Below are 19,056 nucleotides of genomic sequence, written 5' to 3'. Positions count from 1 at the left end.
TTTTCTACTTGGTTAATAAAAAGCAATACACTGGACCTCTGATCTTTATAAATTAAGGAGCTCTTAAGAAAGTTACATTAAAAATACAAGTACGAAAAGTTAGTAAATAGAAAAAAAAAGAAAAATAGCACATAAAGCACATAAAGCATAGCACATAGAAAAAAAAAGGAAAAACATTTTTAGAATCAGAAACCTGGTTTGTTAATTTGCTGCACTGAGTTTTGTAAAGTCTTTTAAATAAAAAGTCTTTTAAATAAAAAAGGATATGCAAATGCCTACTGCTGAGTTTTATATCCTTACCCACACCCTTGTGTGCATCAATACTGGTATATTCAATAGTTCCATCATGGCACCTTTTAGGATCTTCTTTATATACTTTGTGAACTCCTTCAGGACAGTAACGGTAGGCAAGTCCATAATCCACCAAGTACACCTAATAATTTCCACAAAGCAGTCTAAGGTTAAAGAACTATAAATACAAAAAATACACAAATAATATATGCAACTCCCAACCATTCTCATAACTTCTTTAAAAGTATTAAGAATGGTAAGAATGGCAAAACAACTCTGAATTATTCTCATTACTTTATTAATCTTAACACGTATGATTTGAAAACAATATGTCAGGTAGGTTTTATTGTTTTCCACAAAGCAGTCTGATCCAGAAGTCATTTCTTGCTGCTACAGAAGGCAAGAACAGTTATAGTTAAGTAACTGTTAAATAGTTATAGTTATTACCAGAAAAATTAGGTCTTAAAAAAAACCACAAAAACCCAAGTAACAAGCAAAACAAGAAGTAATGTCCATAGAGTTATAAATACACTCACTGTGTTACCCTGTTTTAAGTCAGTTGACCCATTTGAACAATAGTAATACATACTATTACTTCTTATTAACAAAGTAACACAGTTACTTTAAGAGAACTGAAATTACTTATTATTTTACTTCTTTCACAAGCTAAAACATTTGGGCAAGAACAAATACATAATTTGAAACTCTAATATGCATTGTTTGAATAGTAGAGAGTTAAAAATGCAGAAAAATGAAAGACATAAATCAAGTGGAACAATCAACACTGTAAAGACCATTTTTTTCAAGTAACAGAACACTTATCTGATGGATTTCTTGAACAAAGCAAAGAGGTAACAATGCAGGCAGGCAATCATAATTTACCAGCGTGCTATATAATTTTAGCCTTCCACCTGCAAATACCTATTTATGAGTCAATTTTTTTTTTAATCTCGAGAATTTCTCTAGAATACTATTTAGGCCAAATAGTCAATTGATAACTGTCCAGCAAAATGCATTAAAAATCACAGAATATTAACTAGATATAAATGTCAAGCGGAAATAATGTTACCACATACATTCTTAAAAATCAGCTTCTGCTAGATTTCACAGGTTCAAAGCACTTTCACTGTTGTCAAATAGAAGGTTTAAAACATGAGGAGTAAAATGCATTATAAATACCTGATTAGAGTTCTTGTAACTCAGAAGGAGGTTTGCGGCCTTGATGTCTCCATGCACATATTCATGCTCATGGACATACTCCAGAATATCAAGCTAACAAAACAAAAGTCATGTGAATGCAGTACCCAGGACTGCCCACCAGAGGACCTGGAGTCGGCACAAAAGTGGGACTGAACTGAGACATTTACATAGGGACGACAGATCGAGAAAATAAAATGTATTTTTAAAACTTACTATTCTCAGGCCTAATTGTAGTACAGTTTTATGGGAAAATTTCTTTGCATTCTCTTCATACATCTTCTGAAGATCTCTGCCAAATCGGTCCATTATCAAAAATCGATAGCTAAATTCAAGGACAAAAAAAAATAAACCCACAAAACCAGCAAAGTTACTGAGTTGTAAAGAGGGGAAATATTTTATCTGCATGTTAACTGTACTAACTAGTGACTGAATTTGTCTCTCTCAAAAGAAACTGTGGGAAATACTTGAAATACAGAGGGTTTTTAACACTGTATATCAATTCTTACCTTTTTTACATCAGCTACTCAAAATGTTCACCCACCAGAAAAACTTCTCTCTAATCTAGTTATGCAACAAATTAACTCACAGAGGAAAACATCCCTATTGTAACTCAACTCACTATAGGCAAAACCAAGCATCATGTACTTACAAAAATACATTTCTTAGTTTTTATAAATGGCTAAGTGATTAAACATGTTCACTTACAATGCTCCTTTACTGAAATCTATTGCAAATATTTTTGACCTATTGTTAACAACAAAAACCCCTCGCTTGCCAGAGGTGTTCTAATATTCATTGCTATAGCCAACCTGGTTCTAGAACTAGAGCTCATAGTGGCTATATTAAAGAAATTCATGCACTAAGCACCAAATGCTAAGTCACTTTTATTTGCAGAATAAAAAAAAATGCTGCATTTACTTTTGCTGTCAAAATGAATGTTGTTTTTTGGTTAGTTTTACAGTTGGGGGCCTACTGAAACACTGATATTTCTGATGTACTAAGGCATTCACACCGACTGTCCTATGCAGTGAGCCACACAAAGAAGCCTGACCTACTGTAAGCTGCCAGAGAACTACCAAAACCCCTTTGCAGCACATCTGTGTAGAGAACGGTCACTAGGAAACAAGGACTATTACATAAGCAGGCATTAACATTAAAGACCAAGTCACAAAAACCTTTCCTGGCATAGAACAATACTAAAAACTATCCCTAGACTTAAAACAAATTTAATTTGAGACTAGCAATTATTCTAGCTCACAGATTAAGCCAGAAAAAGCCCCAACCCTAGGGAAAATAGAACAGATTTGAGATAACATTAAGTCCTTAATATTTGTGAGAGAAAACACTCTTTCAGTGCACACAACGAGAAAAACTTTAGTCCTATTATTCCAGAACTTGTACATTAGAAATTTACTTTCTTTTAATTAAAATATAAAAAGCTCCTAAACCACATATACAGAAATAGCACCATTGCTTTACATAGCAATGCTCACAACAAATGAAATCTCAGTTATGAAGACTGTAACAAACACAAATAGCAGTAACAAACAACATTGACAAAATCTATCTATTTATATAGCCCTTAAACATACCCTTGCCATGCACATGAAAATTTGTAGCAGAAGTGAACAACATGAAGATAAGCGGAAAATACACCTTATAAAGTAACTTAGCCTAAAAGAGGTAATGGTTGTGGATGAAATAAATTCCAATATGTGTGAACAAAAGATATATTCACCTGTTTCCATTTCTTTCATGCAAGCCAGAACCCCAATATCTTGGTACACCTAAATATTTCAGTTTATGGGACTTAGTCCACTTCTGAACTGAAAATACAAATAAAGTTAAGTTCATTAATTTGCATAAGTAGACACTTACATAAAAAGGGAACAGTCACACCACTTACAGTTTCTGAATAACTGTGAGCTGCTTATTTCATGGAAATGTGTATGCAAAGTACACAGGAAAGTTAATCACACATCCATTGTAGGGATAGAGATGCAACTCAAGTTTAAATTTAGACAATACTACCAACAGAACTACAAAGAACTTCTTACCAAAACCCTCTAATTTACTATATATCTGAAATCAATTTCAGTAATCGAAAAATAATTTTGAAAATTACCTGAACAGATTCTCAAAGTTCAACCTTACTTTACTACTACTACAGGCTTTATTTTCATAAATGCTTGTAGTTCATTAAAAACATTTTAATAGACTGCTTACTTTCATCTGGCTTAGCAGCTCGCATGTAGAACTTTAACTCAGTAAAAAGAGGTCCATTCTGGCTGGGTTCCTTTAAGACAATTTAAAATTCATTAAAAACTGCTGCATTAATGCCTAATAATACTTATTAAAAGCTGAAACATTTACTCTATAAAAACATTCTCCCTCAAAGGCTCTACCTGATGCTGAGAAACTCAATAGAGTATCTTATTATGAAAGAAATTTAGCTCTAAAAGCTATTTTTATTATAAATGGCTTGACATTAAGGGTATCAAAATATACTGTCCCACAGCAAAAGAAAAAGGAATAAGAAATTAACTGAAATATATAGAAACATTAATAATTATTGGCAAAAGTTTAGCAGAGAACATTAAACAACGTTATCTCATTCTCTAGATTACAGCTGGATTGCATCAGTTGTAGAAGTTTTTAGTGATTTTAAAATAACACCTCAAATGATTCAATGAAAAAATCTTAACAAAGTTAAATTCTTATAGAACATAAGGCATTTTGTTCCCTTCATACATTACTTGACCAAGATAAAAATAACAGAGGATTTTAAAATTTCTCTAAATTTTAAGAACTACACCTATTTCAAATTCAGAGACTACCTCTTATTTAATACATTTCAGTTCCATTTTCAATGGACAAATCTATAGGAACCATGTATTACATGTAAAGCTCAAGACAGAAATTCCTATGAAAACGCCAAAGATTTGAAATACTGCAAAAACAGCAGATGGGCAAGTATCTTGATTCTACACTTCCAGAATTTGGTAAAGGGAAAAAAAAAAAAAAAACCTCAATTCTTGTAATTTTTGAGTAACTGATTTTGAGATGAGCTTAAGTACTATATTTTTGTCTACTTACTCATATATATCCAAATTCATTCTATCTCAGTGAAAATACCTGTTTTGGAATATCCTACACTTAACAAAACATATGCAATTACTGGCAAAGAAACTCAAGAATAATACAATCACTTAATATTAGCTACACATCAATCTTAAATGGGTTGAATTTTAACTTTTAAATGCAGATGTAGTGATCCAGTAAATTGCCACAGGCCAGAGTGTAACACTATCTAAGAAAGACTCACTGCTGTCCAACCTCACTGGACAAAGCAGAGCTCAAAGCACCCCTGACCGCCGGCTTTGCTTGCTCTGATGTGCAGGCTCGGGGGCTGGGCTGGAACACGGGACACGCTGGGAGCAGATACCCCCAGCCTGGGCACCACTCCTAGGCCTGCACACTTGATTACAAAGCTACTGCCTGTCTCCGCCTCACTTTCTCCAGCAGCACTGCCCTGATAAACCATGGAGCCAAGACAGCTTTCTGGCCTCTCCTCGTGAGTAGGAACCAGGAAAAAAAAAACAAAACCAAAGACAGACCAAATGATCAACACACACAAACTTTGGTACCTGCACATTTACTCTCACAGTTAGTTTATTCATCCACAATGGACAACAAATTAGCAATACAGAGACTATATATGCAGATGAGAAAGGTTAAATAGATTCTGCTACTGCAGTTACCTCAAATATGCATTACTTACATTACTTGACCTAGTCACTTGATGTTGTGTAGCATTTTCTATTAATTCACTAACTTATTAGAATATGAAATCTCATATATAGTTTTCATTTAATCTATATAGATTTGAACAATGTTGTTTTCCTACTAAAATTCACAAAAAAGAGGTAGGTGTTAAAAATTCTTACAGTATTTATCCATAAATAAATTATTCCACAAAAATTTATGTCTCAGTGCTGAAAATATGTACCTTTCTCTGCTCAGAAACAAAAATCTGCTATCTTTTCATACTTGAAGGATGGATAAATGATTTAACCATAAACCAGATCTTTATGTTGACTGTGAAGGTGTTTTCCCACAAAACCATTAATTCTACCTACACATAAATAAATCCATATATGATGCTAAAAGAGCTTACACAGCATCCAATATTTGTCATAATAGTCCAGAATGAGTGCAAACACAAATTTCTACAGCTTTATGCCCAGGGTCATTCTAAATACATGACCTATAAAACTGAAATTAGTCTTATTCTAAAAGATAAGATAATGAAAGATTATAGAGTACATGGCAAAACCCAACGAAGTTCAAGTAGTGTTTTAAGAATTCTGATCTTTTTCAGTCAGCAATGTAATGAAGTGTAATTAAACCTGCATCCACTCCTGAACAATGACATCTGAAAGGTCCACATGTTAAAAAGCATTTCTTTTTTTAATAAAAGCTATGATTCATTTCATACTGCTCAGACATCAATACTATGAGGATATGTCAAAGACTAAGCCAATTTCCATCCTGCTTTAATAGCTTAATTTGAAGAACATTACTATAGAAGTGCATATTTTGTTAAACACTAATAATTGTTCAAGGCTGTTAACCACTTTGCTTCAGCTGATGGAAAATCTAGAATCCACCCAGGCACCAGAAAATGGGCTCTTATCTGTAGCTATGTTATACCAGACTGTAGAGGCATAATATGTTATGGGTCATTTGTGAGGCTAGCACAAAGACTGGGGCTACTCTTTATTGCCATAAAGATAAAATCATGAAAGTCAAATTAAAAGTGAGTAGTCAGCTGGGATATTAGCAATGGAGGTATTTCCAAAATGCTGCAACAAAGCAAATCTAGCATAGGAGCAATTCAAAAGTTTGGGCAACTCTTAAATTAAGAGCCCAAAGTGGAGAGAAGATGGATGTGTTTCAAACTCGGGAAAAGAGGGTGATAGCAATTACACACAGCATAAAGTAAGGCATATCTGATGGTTTTCCCAGCAAGTCAAACCAGATTGTTCCATGAAAGTTAAATGGTGCTCTGCTTCCTGATCAGTCCAAACTCAGCAGGAACAAGTAATTAGAAGCCACTGCCTCTCCCAGGCAAGCCACTGCTGTTATCTGTCTCTGAAACCGATGCACCATGGACACCCCACCCTCAAGAGGACAGGCTGAACATAATTCCATAGGTTGCCACCACACACCCGCAGTTTGGGTTCCTGGTCTGTCTGGAATTCCTGCCCACAAACACCTAAGGCAGCAGCAGCAGGTTGATGTTCAAAGTGTGGCAGTCTGACACTTGCTTAGCAAGCACTGCTTTTTTCAGCAAGGGACATTTCGGAGGGAGGGTCATCACAAACTGTACCTTGGGGTGTCTGAACAGTATCAAAACCAGTATTCTAGAATTTCACTTTAGTCAGCTGATGCAAATACCAAGATTAAAGGCACATACTAACCAAAATGTATTTTACTCTAATTTCAGGAAAAAATGTTAAAAGCACTAACATATACACAAAGTGGTTGGCTACTGCAGCAAGGTATTTCAGTGTCATCATATAGTTTAATAAATAAAGTTACAACAGTACATTTCTGAACTGCGCTGAAAAACTAATCTTTTACACTGTGAAGTTCTTGTACAGTTTTCTGGTATTTACTTTTATTGCAGGAACAGAAGCACCACCAAGAAAATGAAGGGTCTGGATCTACTATGACTATTCCCATATTCCCTGTTTTTTTACAAAGACTTTATAAGGTCTTACCAGATCTATACAAAATACTCAGGCAAAATTTAAGAGAAAATACTTTATACCTTAGGAAGAGAAGCAGCCATTTACAAGTAAATAATTATTTTTTTTAAGACTAAAACCATTAGAAAATTTCAATTAATAAAAAGAATTTGCTGATTTGCAACAATGGGCTAAAAAGGAGCTATCAACAATGTTTTTGCTTCTCTTTCATCATTAGGCTAAAAATTATGTCAATGTTATTTTAGTTCAATAGAAATTAGAACATATATGTAGTTTATGAAAAAAATTTAAAGAACTTTGTGGAGACCTCAGGAATTAAAGTTTTGCTGTTTCTAGTCACAAGCCATCTGTCAGTTTATCAACATCCAGTGGTGAGCAACAGTTCAGAGACTCACTGCTGTATCACAGAAATTCTTCAAAAGCTAGACAGATTTCATTAATTTGGGGGTATCTGTGCTGTTTATAGGAAGCAAATGAAACAGAATCTGATCCATTTCATGGATCTTTTTCAACTCAACTGATGTTCCATTATGATGTTCCTCATACACAGGGGTCCCAATTCTCATCAGCGTTACTCTGTATCCCCACACTTTTATTTTAAACAGCATTTTGCAATTGCACTATTTTAAGAAAATGTTTTAAATTACACATTCTATTATAGAACAAATATTTTCAAGTTGTGAAGTAAAGATTCAAATGCTCTCTTACCACTTTTGCAACATAAGGGGCATCACTGCCAACCGACTTTGAAGAATTAACGTCAGCTGTTAAAAAGGAAGCTTTTATTAGTAGTAGGAGAGGAAAATGTCACACAACATACACTTACTTGTTATGTCGGATGGACAAATATACAACAAAGTAACTAAGTGCTGACAAGAACAGAGACCTGTACCTTAGCCTTTTGTAAGAGACTATACATGAAGGCTACTGTATACAGATATTGTATTCTTGCATTCTCCCTTCTGTTTGAGGAGTACAGGCAGTTTACTAAATGTAGGCCTTTGTTTTTCTTTTTTTTTTATCCAGTAACGTTTTCTTATTTAATAGTGTTTCTTTTGCTTTCTAGGACTATTATAAACATCCACATTTGTGGACATAAAGAAGAAAAATAAATTCCATGTTGCCATGTCATGCATTCAAAATTGACCTTCTGTTGCTACTAAGTTGTTGGTATTTGTGACAGAAGATAGTTATGAAGAACATCAAGTTAGGCAAGTACAAAGTACAGGGTCACGATCACAGCTTTGTGCAAATGATGGAGAAGGAGAGAACAAGCTTTGGCTTGAACAAAGGAGGAATTTGAGTGAGTTGGAACTCCAGTAAATTTAGTAGCTCATTGAATGAAGCTGAGTAAGAAGTTGAAAGCTTCTTTGGCAAAAAGCCACCCACTGGTTTTCTGTTTTTCTCCTTAACCTACTTATGCTGCAGTCTGTTCATTTCAAAAGCAGGACAGATCTTTTTTCCTTTTTTCCAACTTAATATGAATCCTACACAACCTTTTCCCCAAGATAAGGAAGACTATATTATAATGATTATATTAACTTTCATCTTTTCATAATTGTTTGAAAAAAGACTAGGGGCAATGAAGCAGAAAAGTCTCAAGACCTCTCTTATCTGTTCATCTGTCCAAGTGAAAGAGATACTAAGTACGGAACACTATTTCGCTTTAAGAAGTTTTCCTTGTAACCGAATTGCAAAACAAGACTTGAACTGAGGCTTTAAACTGTAAAGTCATACACTTTGATTTGTTTTAAGCATTGGTTACCTCAAAAAAAAAGTATATGGCATGCCAAAATTCACAAGGCAATGAAAAAACAAAAGCAATACCAAAGTCAAAACCAGTCCAAGTACTGGCTGACCAGTAGCCTCCAGACAACATGCATTGATAGCGTCAGTTTATAATTCATCATAATAAATACACTCATACAAAAATCCAGTCTTTCAGCCAGACCAAAAGTTGAATTGAAATAAATACTAAACTATCCTTTCCATGGCTATAAAGTAATAAAGTTTTTGTTTTTTAAAAAGAATTAACTACCACTGGAAACTCCTAAAACTAGTGCTTAAAACAACCATTTGTCTATTTCTGTCATTTTTTTCCAACACCATGACCTAAGCTAAGATCACCGTAAGACATTCCACATTTCTGACTTAGAGTCAACTTTTCCTTGTTTTGAATGGGGATAAACATCTACTCTCCATTTTAAAGAATTATCAAAGATAGCTACACTTACCAAGATATAGGCGTCCAAAGCCTCCCTGCCCTACAGGGCCACCTAATTTCCATTCTTTTCTTGATGTATCTGCTAGAACCTCCCCCAGACCAAACATTTCAGCAAGTTTCCTTTTTGCAGGGGCTCTTTTTGCAGCTGTTTTCTTATTTGGCATTTTTCCTAGAGAAAGGGAAGTAAAAAATAATAATAATGTTACATGTTGATCCAATTTATTGTTAGAAACACAAAAAAGAATGGGTCATTTAAGTCATAATTTGTTACTACAAAGATACTTGAAAAGAAATGCAGTGAGCAGTTTCATTGGCATGAATTAAAAGTGAGAAACAACTAATTTTTCCAGATATCACAAAAAAATTTGACAGCAAAAGTCTTCACAAGAGAAACCTATTACAAGACCTCATATAATAGATGCTAAAAAAATCTTGGAATCTATCACATTCACTCAATCACAACCAATCACAGGTCTAAACTCAGAAAAAAGTAAATTTATGAAATAAAGCTCATCAGTTTTCCTAGAGTTAAACTTGCATATTGAAAAACTGCAAGTTTTCAGTCATAATATGAGGAATTTCTCTTAGCTGTAAAAAAAAAAAAGTCTAACAATTATTTTTTCTACTATGTACCTGCAAAAAAAATGCAAGTCTGGTTATTGTTTACAGGGCAGCATTGAGTAGGACATCAAAAAAACTAGTATATAACTACCTACTTTGAGATCTCAAGTGTGAAAGTATTACTCTTGCCTTCTCACAACCACAGGTTTTAGATAAGCAACATTCCCAGAAATAACATAACAGCCCACTGGAATATGACTCTTTCTGCAGAATAGAATCATAGAATGGTGTGAATTGCAAAGGATATTTTAAATGTCATCTAGTCCTGCAATGAGCAGGGGCACGTTCAATCAAGACCAAGTTCCTCAGAGCCTCCTCCAATCTGAACACAGTTTCCATATATGGGGCACCCACCACCTCCCTGGGCAACTGTTCTACTGTTTCACCAGCCTCATTGTAAAAATGTCTAACTTTCGTATATTCTAAACCTACCCTTTTTCAGCTGAGAACAATTACCCCTTGACCCATCACAACAAGCCCTGCTACAAAGTTTGTCCCCATCTTTCTTACAGGCCCCCTTGCAAGTACTGAAAGACTGCAAAAACGTCTTCATGGAGACTTCTCTTCTCTGGGTGAATAATCCCAACTCTCTCAGCTTCTCATAACAGAGGTGTTCAATCCCACTAACCATCTTTGTGTTCCTCCTGCGGACTCACTCCAACAGGTCCCTATCCTTCCTGTGCTGAGCCCCAGAGCTGGATGCAGTGCTCCAAGTGGATCTCACCAGAGCAGAGCAGACAGGCACCATCTCCTCCCTTGCCCTGCTGCCCACGCCGCTTTGGATGCAACCCAGGACACAACTGGTTTTCTGAGCTGCTTGATGACTCATGTACAGCTTCTCATCCACCTTCCAAGTCTCTCTTGGAAGAAGGCCTCCTTTTTGACCAAGTAAATCTTTTGAGGTTTTAGTAGAGTCAGACTTCGCTACACTACAAGAAATTACTGAATATGCAGCCATGACACAGCAAGGAGTGCACTAGGTCTCTTTACATGAAAGGCCTTCATAAACTGTTTTACAAAAAAACTGATCTTTCCCTCTCCCTCATGAAGATAAATGTCATAAACAAGTCACATTTATTTTTTAAAAGATACCATTCTCACTGGTGGGATTTTATTATTTTGCTGGAAGCAGGAAGCAATATTAATAGACAACTGGGGAAGTTTCTGGATAGCAAAATAACTTTTTCCTAGCTACTCAATACAATAACCCTAAGCCAAACTCAGTTGTTTAGCATCAGTTTTCCTCTTTCATTTCTAATGTTCCTCTAGGCTTTCTTTTAATTTCACAAAGAGAAAATTGCATAACTCTGACAACTGTTCCAAAAGCACTCCCCCTCCTACAAAACTTTTCTCACTGGGTAGCTGCAGCTGCCTCAATTGATGCCTGTCACCCAACCAGCATCCAAAGAGAGAAGCCACTTGTCTACTTACTAAAGGCAAGAATAATTGTTAAGTTGCCTGAAAATGTTGTTCTGTCCATGAATGCTCAAGCATATAGCTGTGATTGACCAGACCCCTCGAAGTGGAATGTGACAGAATAAAGCCCAACAGTGGATAAAAGACTCCTGGAGATGGAGAATGGTGATGTGCCCAAGGAGCTCTGGCAATAATGCAAAGGAACTCACAGGAGCTCAACACAAAGGGTGCCAGTGGGCAGCCTTTGTTTTAGGAAAACAGCTAAATGACAGTTGAGTGGAGCTCAGAACTGCTAACTGGATCAAATGGAGATGTAAGCGTCTCCCCAAATTAGCCAGGCCAGCTTGGAGGTAGTGAATAGGAGGCTGAGTCAAACACAAGCATGCAAAAACTAAATAACTAGCAAAATAACTTTGAAGAGAACAATGGGCTTGGGTTGGTTGCAATCCAGATATTCCTTCTCAGTGGCTGGGGACACCAGCATCATGACAGTGAACATACTACAGAGACCAGTAATGAGAATCACATCAGTACCATGACTGATCTGTGCATTGCAATTGCTGTATTTTGCCAAGTGTAACTTACATTTGTATTGTTTTCAGCATATTTTATATCACTTTCCTAAATCAGAAACCTTACATAGCATCAGCTACCTTCAAAGAAATAAATTTGATATTAAATATTACATCCTTTATACATGGAACATCTAAAAGAACTTAATCAGAGAGTAATAGACTCTGGCAGCAAGCAGTCTCCTAACACCACAGTCACTCAATACATACATAAATACAGAAAAGAAAGTGTACCATTCCAGGCCAAAGTTCTTTTTCCTTTAGGGTCCTTGTTAACTTGAGAAGTATCTTTGTGTCATGGAACCACATCTGAATACTTGCTCAACATATTACTTATATCTAAATGAGTAACTTCAACAAAACACTTTTATAAAACACATCACAGGAAGATACTGGTATTTATTAATACTTACACCACACAAGCTTCCTCATTATCATAAAACACGATGTTTTAATTCTGCATTACTTTTCCATATTTCCACTTCTATACAGTAACATTCTTCCCTATTATCAAGACACATCTTACACATAAATTTTAAGACTAGCTTTATCCACATCATTATCCACAGTGTCTTCAAGAAACTCCCCTCTACATCCCTTTCTCTTTTTTTTTTTAATCTTCAAGGTGATACATAGTTTACTGTCTTGGAGAAAGATCGTTCCTCCAGATTTTCTGCAGGAGAAAAATGAGACTTTCAAGCACCAAAGACAATTCCAGCCAGCTCAGATAAGACCATACCAATGAGAAAGCAATGGTGTCAAAGTGTCAGAAGGAACAGAGTGGTAGAAAAGGCTACATGTTGATATCACTTAAAAGAGCAGGCCAGAAAGATCACTGCAGACCTTTAAGCAGCTTCACAGGACATCCAAGTCAGGAAATGGATTAAAACAAAGGGCAGACTGAAATTATTAGAAGTGCTAATGGAATAAACCCAAGTCTGGAGCCCTAAAGCTGACTCAGATAAGGCAAGAAAGTGCAAAAATCAGCAGCATTGCCCAGTGACTCAGATGTGGGACAAGATCACACACACCATCACCTAAAGGATACCAAAATGTATCCAAAATGAGCATATTTGCCCTCAAGCTAAGAAACAACTTATTGTCGATATAAGAGCCATGCAGAGGACTTGAAGGACTGCACCCCCTTGATTTCTGAGTTATTACAAATAATTTGGGAAAGACCTGGACAGACGCACTTAGGTGCTTGAGTGCTGGATAGATTGCTGCCTATAAAAGAAAAATTTGTAGCCTCTCTTACAATAAGGCTAGCAAGCCTGTGAAACAAACCTATCGATATACTCCACATCTTTGGCATTCACAGTGAGACTCTTGATAGCAGCCTTGCTCAAAAAGGAATTAAATTCACTTAAAATAGCTCCTCAAGAGTATCAAAGGAAGAGCTGGTGCTTCCCTCTTCTTCCACACCCCCGCTTATTTTGCTTAACATGGTCAATAATTGTATGCCTGAAGGTATTTATTTTTTTAAAAAAATTGTTAATGACAACTTCCCTTTATCCATAAAAGCAAAAATTCGAAATGGACATAAGTTTGAACGTCCCCAGCTGGGAACCCTGCCCTTAACAAATACACTAGATACACATACATGGTTTCTTGGCTGTCTGTATTCATACCCATCTGTTAACATGGCACTGTGCCTACTTACAAGTTGGTCAAACTATCAGTAGGCCATAGGTGCCAAACACTGATCGCTTGCAATGGGCAGCATGCACAATACTGAGCACTCACTCTCTTACAAAAAAGCTGTTACCCAAGGAAATATTTAAGCAATGGCTGCACATGCTTGCACATTTATTTGGATAAATCCATTCAAATATATTCTGTTGATTGAAACCAAAGACACCTGGACACAGCAGAAATTTTCTACATGAAAATACAGAACTAGAAAAAAAAAACCACGATAAAAAAATTTTAAAACGACAAAATTTAGTGCAAATTCTATCATTCTATGTGCTTTTCAACTCATAATACAGTAAATACAAGTGGCTTGTCAGGAAACTTAAGCAACAACAAATACGACATAGAGCTGTCTACTGTACATTGCACAACTGGAATAAAACTACTTCTCCCTAAAATCACCTTCAAAAATTCACCACCACCATCCTTCCAAAAAGAAAAAAAAGCTTAAACTTTCCTCTCAATACTTTTTCCCATCAACAAAAGGAAATATTTTCTATCCACAGGTATTGTGAAGTTTAATTCATTAGTTCCTGCAATCATGCTAAAGTCCTTGGAAACAGTCCCATGGATGTCAAGTACCGTACTATCATTCAAGTGTCAGACCTCACCCTACTTAGCTAAGGTGCCCGATAAGAACAATTTTCAAGGTGCATGACTGTAAACAGCAGCATTTTATGTCACTACAATGTGCTCAAAACAAAGATTTTCCTACCAAGAAGTATGAATAACAGAAGTCTATTTGTCTAAACTCTCTCCAGAAGCCTCTTAGTACTACAAAGGCTTCTACCTAATAAAACATCTTGGAAGAAACACAATACACTGCACTTGAGATAGCACTATTGATGCAAAATTGTCTGCATATCAGTGGTGTTATCTTTACAAATGTTGTCAGCTATCGTTGCTACTTAAGCAATACTTGAACTCTTGGAATAAATATGAATAGCCACTTCTCAATTCTTGTTGCCATTCATTATCAACAAAACCCTGAAATGAATACAAAACAAATTTATTTTTCAGGAATTTCTGCTGTGTGTCAAGCTGAACTGGTTGCTTCCTGATCTTCCTCTTTTATTCTCTGGAAATTGTAATTTTTACAGTTGTTTATCTTAGTAGGACATATTTTCATTGTCAACCCAGAGAAGGCATGCTGGCGACCTGTGCTCCTAGCTGAGCAGGTAATTCCAGCAAGACGTGAAATCTATATATAATTAAAACTGTTCATTAGTCAAAGCAAGAAATCCACATCTGCCTGAAAAAAAAAAAATTAAGAGGAGAAAACAAAACAAAATTTTTGCTGAAGGAATGGGGAAGAAAGAACATGACACTTAAAGACTTCTGAAAACTGTAGAGTTGTTTCATGGGAGGGACCACACAAAAAAAACCTGATTGTCAGTGACTTGTCACAAGTGAGGTAGGTGGTGAACAAAGACTTTCTTGCATAAATCAGACATAAATTGGACTGGTTGATCATTGTCTGTGAAAACCTCTCCAATCTAAGTTCCTGATTAAGATACCGGACAGCTAACAGCACTTACTAAGGTTCTCTCCCAAGAAATAAAAAACAAATTCCTTTTTTAGACAAAATGAACAAATGCCATTGGTGGACCACAACTCCTAAGAAATATGTAATCACAACAGCACCACAGTGGACTAAGGAAATGCCTTTTTTCCTTTTTTGCTAAACAAACCAAGATGACTCAATATTTCAAAGTTCAGGGGTAGGAAACAGCCATTACAAGAGGAATTAGTGTGTTACTAATTTTAAACTGCTTTCTCAAGAATATATTACCTTTTTGAAGTTTCTTTTAATGTTATTTAAGGTTCTCCTGAAAATCTTAATCATTCAGTTATTTCAATAAAAAACTGTGAGCATTGTAAGGTACCAAATCACATCAACCCAAATCACCTCACCTCTGTACCAACTGCAAATACCTAATACATGTGAGGGAGACACTTAAAGCTTTTCTGATAATTTAGCACACTGTATAAAAATCATCAGTTTTGAAGTTCATCAGGAATCCTACTTCACTTGGGGATTATCCCCAGGAATTTCGTGGACAGCTTATTCCTACAAATGAAAGCCCTTTGACACAGAAATAGTTACAGGAAGCTTCACAACAACTTTTGTATTTTCCTTAGCCATAAATAGGGCCTATAAATTAAATTAAATAAAATTTAAAAAAATTAATAAAAGCCTATACTTCTTAGAGTGCTTAAGCACAAATTGAAAACCAAAGAGAACAAGAGTGTTCACACTGTCTGCAACTGCTGAACTCTTAAGGAAGTCAAATAGCAAGAAACAGGAAGTGAAGAGTAACAACCAATGACAGAAAGCATCTTAGCCCAATTTTTTCAGCCTTTCCTGATCCAAAAATCACAGATTTTTGTGATTTGTAGGCTTGTATTTTAAAAACCAAAACTTTACTTTAAAGCAAAACTCAGGAACGCCTCCAAACCAAGGTGATGCCACACCGAGACAATCCTGAATGTGACGAACCTCTAAATGGCAGAGAGCTTAGCCAAAGGGAAAAACACAGGGACGAAAACAACTTAGGCAGCTTTAGAGCCCACAGGCCGGGAGGGCGAGGAAGGTAGGCTCCCAGACCTCTAGGGTGAAGCTGAGGGAGCTCTGGACCACCTGCCCCCGTTCTCTCCCTCCCTGACAGCCCAGGGAGATGCCTCCGGCGCCTCAGGTTGGGCCGGGAGAGGGAAGGAAAGGCGCCTTCCCTGCTCTTGGGGAGGAACAAGGCTCGGGCAGGCCCCGGCGGTACCACCGGCCTCCTCCGCGAGGGAAGCGGGGAAAACCGCCCGCAATCCGCCAGAAGGGCCGGAGACGCCCGGCACGGCGAAGCGGATGAGAAACAGTGCCCCAAAACTCGCCTCCTAAAAAACAAAAAAAATCAAACGACTGCACCCCAGAGGCAGCCGCTGGCTCCAAGTACCTCCTGTGCGAGCGGGCGGCGCGCCGCTCCTTCCTCCCGGTCCGAAATTCCCGCACTGCCCGCGGCCCCAGGCGGCCCGCCCGCCCCGGCGCCACCTCCCAGTATCGCCCGCAACCATTGGTCCGCCGAGTGCGGCCCTCCTTCTCCGTCCCCCCGGTCGTGGTGCCTGCTGGGACTTGTAGTCTGTAGTCTCAGAAAATGGCCGCAGGAGAGTCCAACACGGACTACACGACCCAACAGGCACCGCGGCCAGAGATGGGGCAAGAGGTGACGTCTTTTACAGTCGTAGAATCGATTGGGTTGGAGAAGACTTTTAAGACCCACGTTCACCGCAAAATCATGGCCAAGTGCCACATCCACACATTTGTGGAACATTTCCAAGGGTGATGACTCCACCACTGCCCTGAGTAGCCTGTTCTAGTGCTTCACAGCTCTTTTCAGTGAAAAAATTTGAGAGTTACAAGAAAACTTGGTTTCTTACGCTGTAGTAAGTTTGGGAAGGCCTTTGTCGAGCTGATACCACAGAATCCATTAGGTTAGAAAAGATCATCAAATCCAGCCTGTGACCAAACACCACCAGGTGAACTAGACCAGGACATTAAATGCCGTGTCCAGCCTTTCCTTAAACACCTCCAGGGACAGTAATTCCTCCTCCTTTCATTGTCAGGTGCAAATGTTTACACATCCGCACTTGATTCTGCCAAGCTGTGAAGAGAGAGGTGCAGAAGATGAAAGACATGGAAAACCAGGGAATTTAGGGGATGAGGCAGGAAAATAAAAGGACAATTATTTTATTTTGTTAATTTACTGGGTGTTTCAAACCATTTTAACAGGCATTATGATTTCATGGTTGCTATCTTCATATGGTGCAGTTTTAGAGGTACTAAATAGTTTCAAACAAAGAACTATCATTCTGTAGTATGTTCATCATGACAGTACTTACACAGATCTCCTTCACCACCTGGGCTACATTAAGAATGATAGAAATGTATTTCTTAAATACTAGGTACTACTGGAGATGTACAAGAATATGAACGGTTCTGAATGTTCGGAAAGACCAAGAATTTGTTTGAACTAAGTGAAAAACACTACCAGACATGATAGCATTTCACTTGCTGTACCATCTTCTTTAGTATTGCATTACTGGGATCATGAAACCATTTTAAGATGCTGATGGAGAAAATTAAGTGAGAAACTTAATAAATATTCTAATTCTACTTATGCATCACATTTTAATTTTAATAGAATATAGTAGTCAAGTTGTAAAGTAAATTATGTTCTTCAAATTTCCATTCTTCCAAAAATTATAGGATGTCTTATAATTCCAGGATCTGTTCTCTGCAATCTTCTTTATTTTTCTACTTTGCAAAATGAGAAGAAAAATGCATATACATTGCTCAAACACCATGTCATACTACAAACAATGAACTAAAACCACAAAAAATAATAAAAAACATTAGCAGACAATTCCAAAATGAGTGGAGACACTGTGCCACTACAGATCCTTGATAAAAGAGTACACATGGAATACAATCAGCTGTCCTAACTAGAGGTTGAGAACTACAGATGGGAGTAGAGATTAAGGTTATTGTACCAAAAAATCATCACATTATTTGTTCAAATTGCAGACCTCATGAATGGTTAGACCACAAAAGGTTTTGCTAAGAACCTTGTGGTTAGAGTCCATACACAGTTTGTAAAAGAACAGTGGTATAATCACTTTCCAAGGAGCAAGCTTTTGATTCAGTACCTTCTGTTGCCATGCACCCACTTTACGCCTACTCTGGTGTGCAAGGAGTTATACTTGTTTATATATGCATATATATATAATTATCCACATATATATATATATATATAAAATTATCCACTTGTTATCCTGCAATGGGAATATACTGACACTAAGGAAAAAATGTGTTTACTGCAAACTTACTTTTTGTCCTCCCATTCACATTTCACACTATTTTTCTCAGAGCATCTAATGTGCTTTTATTATACTTTAAAAGAGTATTCACTATGGTCTGAAAATATCAGAATGGCACTCCAGAGTAGTCTTGTTTGTCCATTAATAAACGTTTCAAGAGAATTTAAAGTGATCTACCCAGTAACCTCAGAGCTTGTGTGTATTTTAGGAGACCAGTACATCTGTGTGCTGTTAAAAGGTAGATAGGGATAAAACTGGTTTTGCCAATCTTTCCAGGTGTCTTTACAAGTTAGACTAATTTTTGTATTTTTGGGAAGGTATTTAAATTTTTTGTTTATTAATTCCTTCATGTGATGCAGTGAATAAGAAACTATTATTTTGAATACTTAATACATTT

General features: G+C 36.8%; 1 protein-coding gene across 2 annotated transcripts in view; it reads right to left on the bottom strand.

Annotated features, from left to right (window-relative positions):
* The window catches only part of VRK1 (VRK serine/threonine kinase 1), a 35,733-nt gene extending 18,428 nt beyond the window's left edge, over positions 1-17,305 (bottom strand). Inside the window, exons 1-8 of one of the 2 annotated variants that reach the window (XM_088057630.1) lie at positions 17,220-17,305; positions 9,500-9,658; positions 7,974-8,029; positions 3,718-3,787; positions 3,230-3,317; positions 1,705-1,813; positions 1,471-1,563; positions 301-433 (exon numbers count right to left, since the gene is read on the bottom strand). In XM_088057630.1, the coding sequence (XP_087913756.1) occupies positions 301-433; positions 1,471-1,563; positions 1,705-1,813; positions 3,230-3,317; positions 3,718-3,787; positions 7,974-8,029; positions 9,500-9,653 (703 nt within the window). In that variant the 5' untranslated portion in view covers positions 9,654-9,658; positions 17,220-17,305. Of the gene's footprint in view, positions 1-300; positions 434-1,470; positions 1,564-1,704; positions 1,814-3,229; positions 3,318-3,717; positions 3,788-7,973; positions 8,030-9,499; positions 9,659-16,738; positions 16,841-17,219 lie in introns of those variants that run through there. The other variant, XM_005520148.3, reaches the window with a different exon arrangement.
* Between the last annotated feature and the right edge of the window lie 1,751 nt (positions 17,306-19,056).

The sequence above is a fragment of the Pseudopodoces humilis genome, chromosome 7 (genome assembly GCF_049639895.1).
Source record: "Pseudopodoces humilis isolate 2021_Gansu_Grassland_sample_001 chromosome 7, ASM4963989v1, whole genome shotgun sequence".
Classification (NCBI taxonomy): domain Eukaryota; kingdom Metazoa; phylum Chordata; class Aves; order Passeriformes; family Paridae; genus Pseudopodoces; species Pseudopodoces humilis.
The sequence above is the reverse complement of the archived record's forward strand: the minus strand, read 5'-3'. Positions and strand labels throughout refer to the sequence as shown.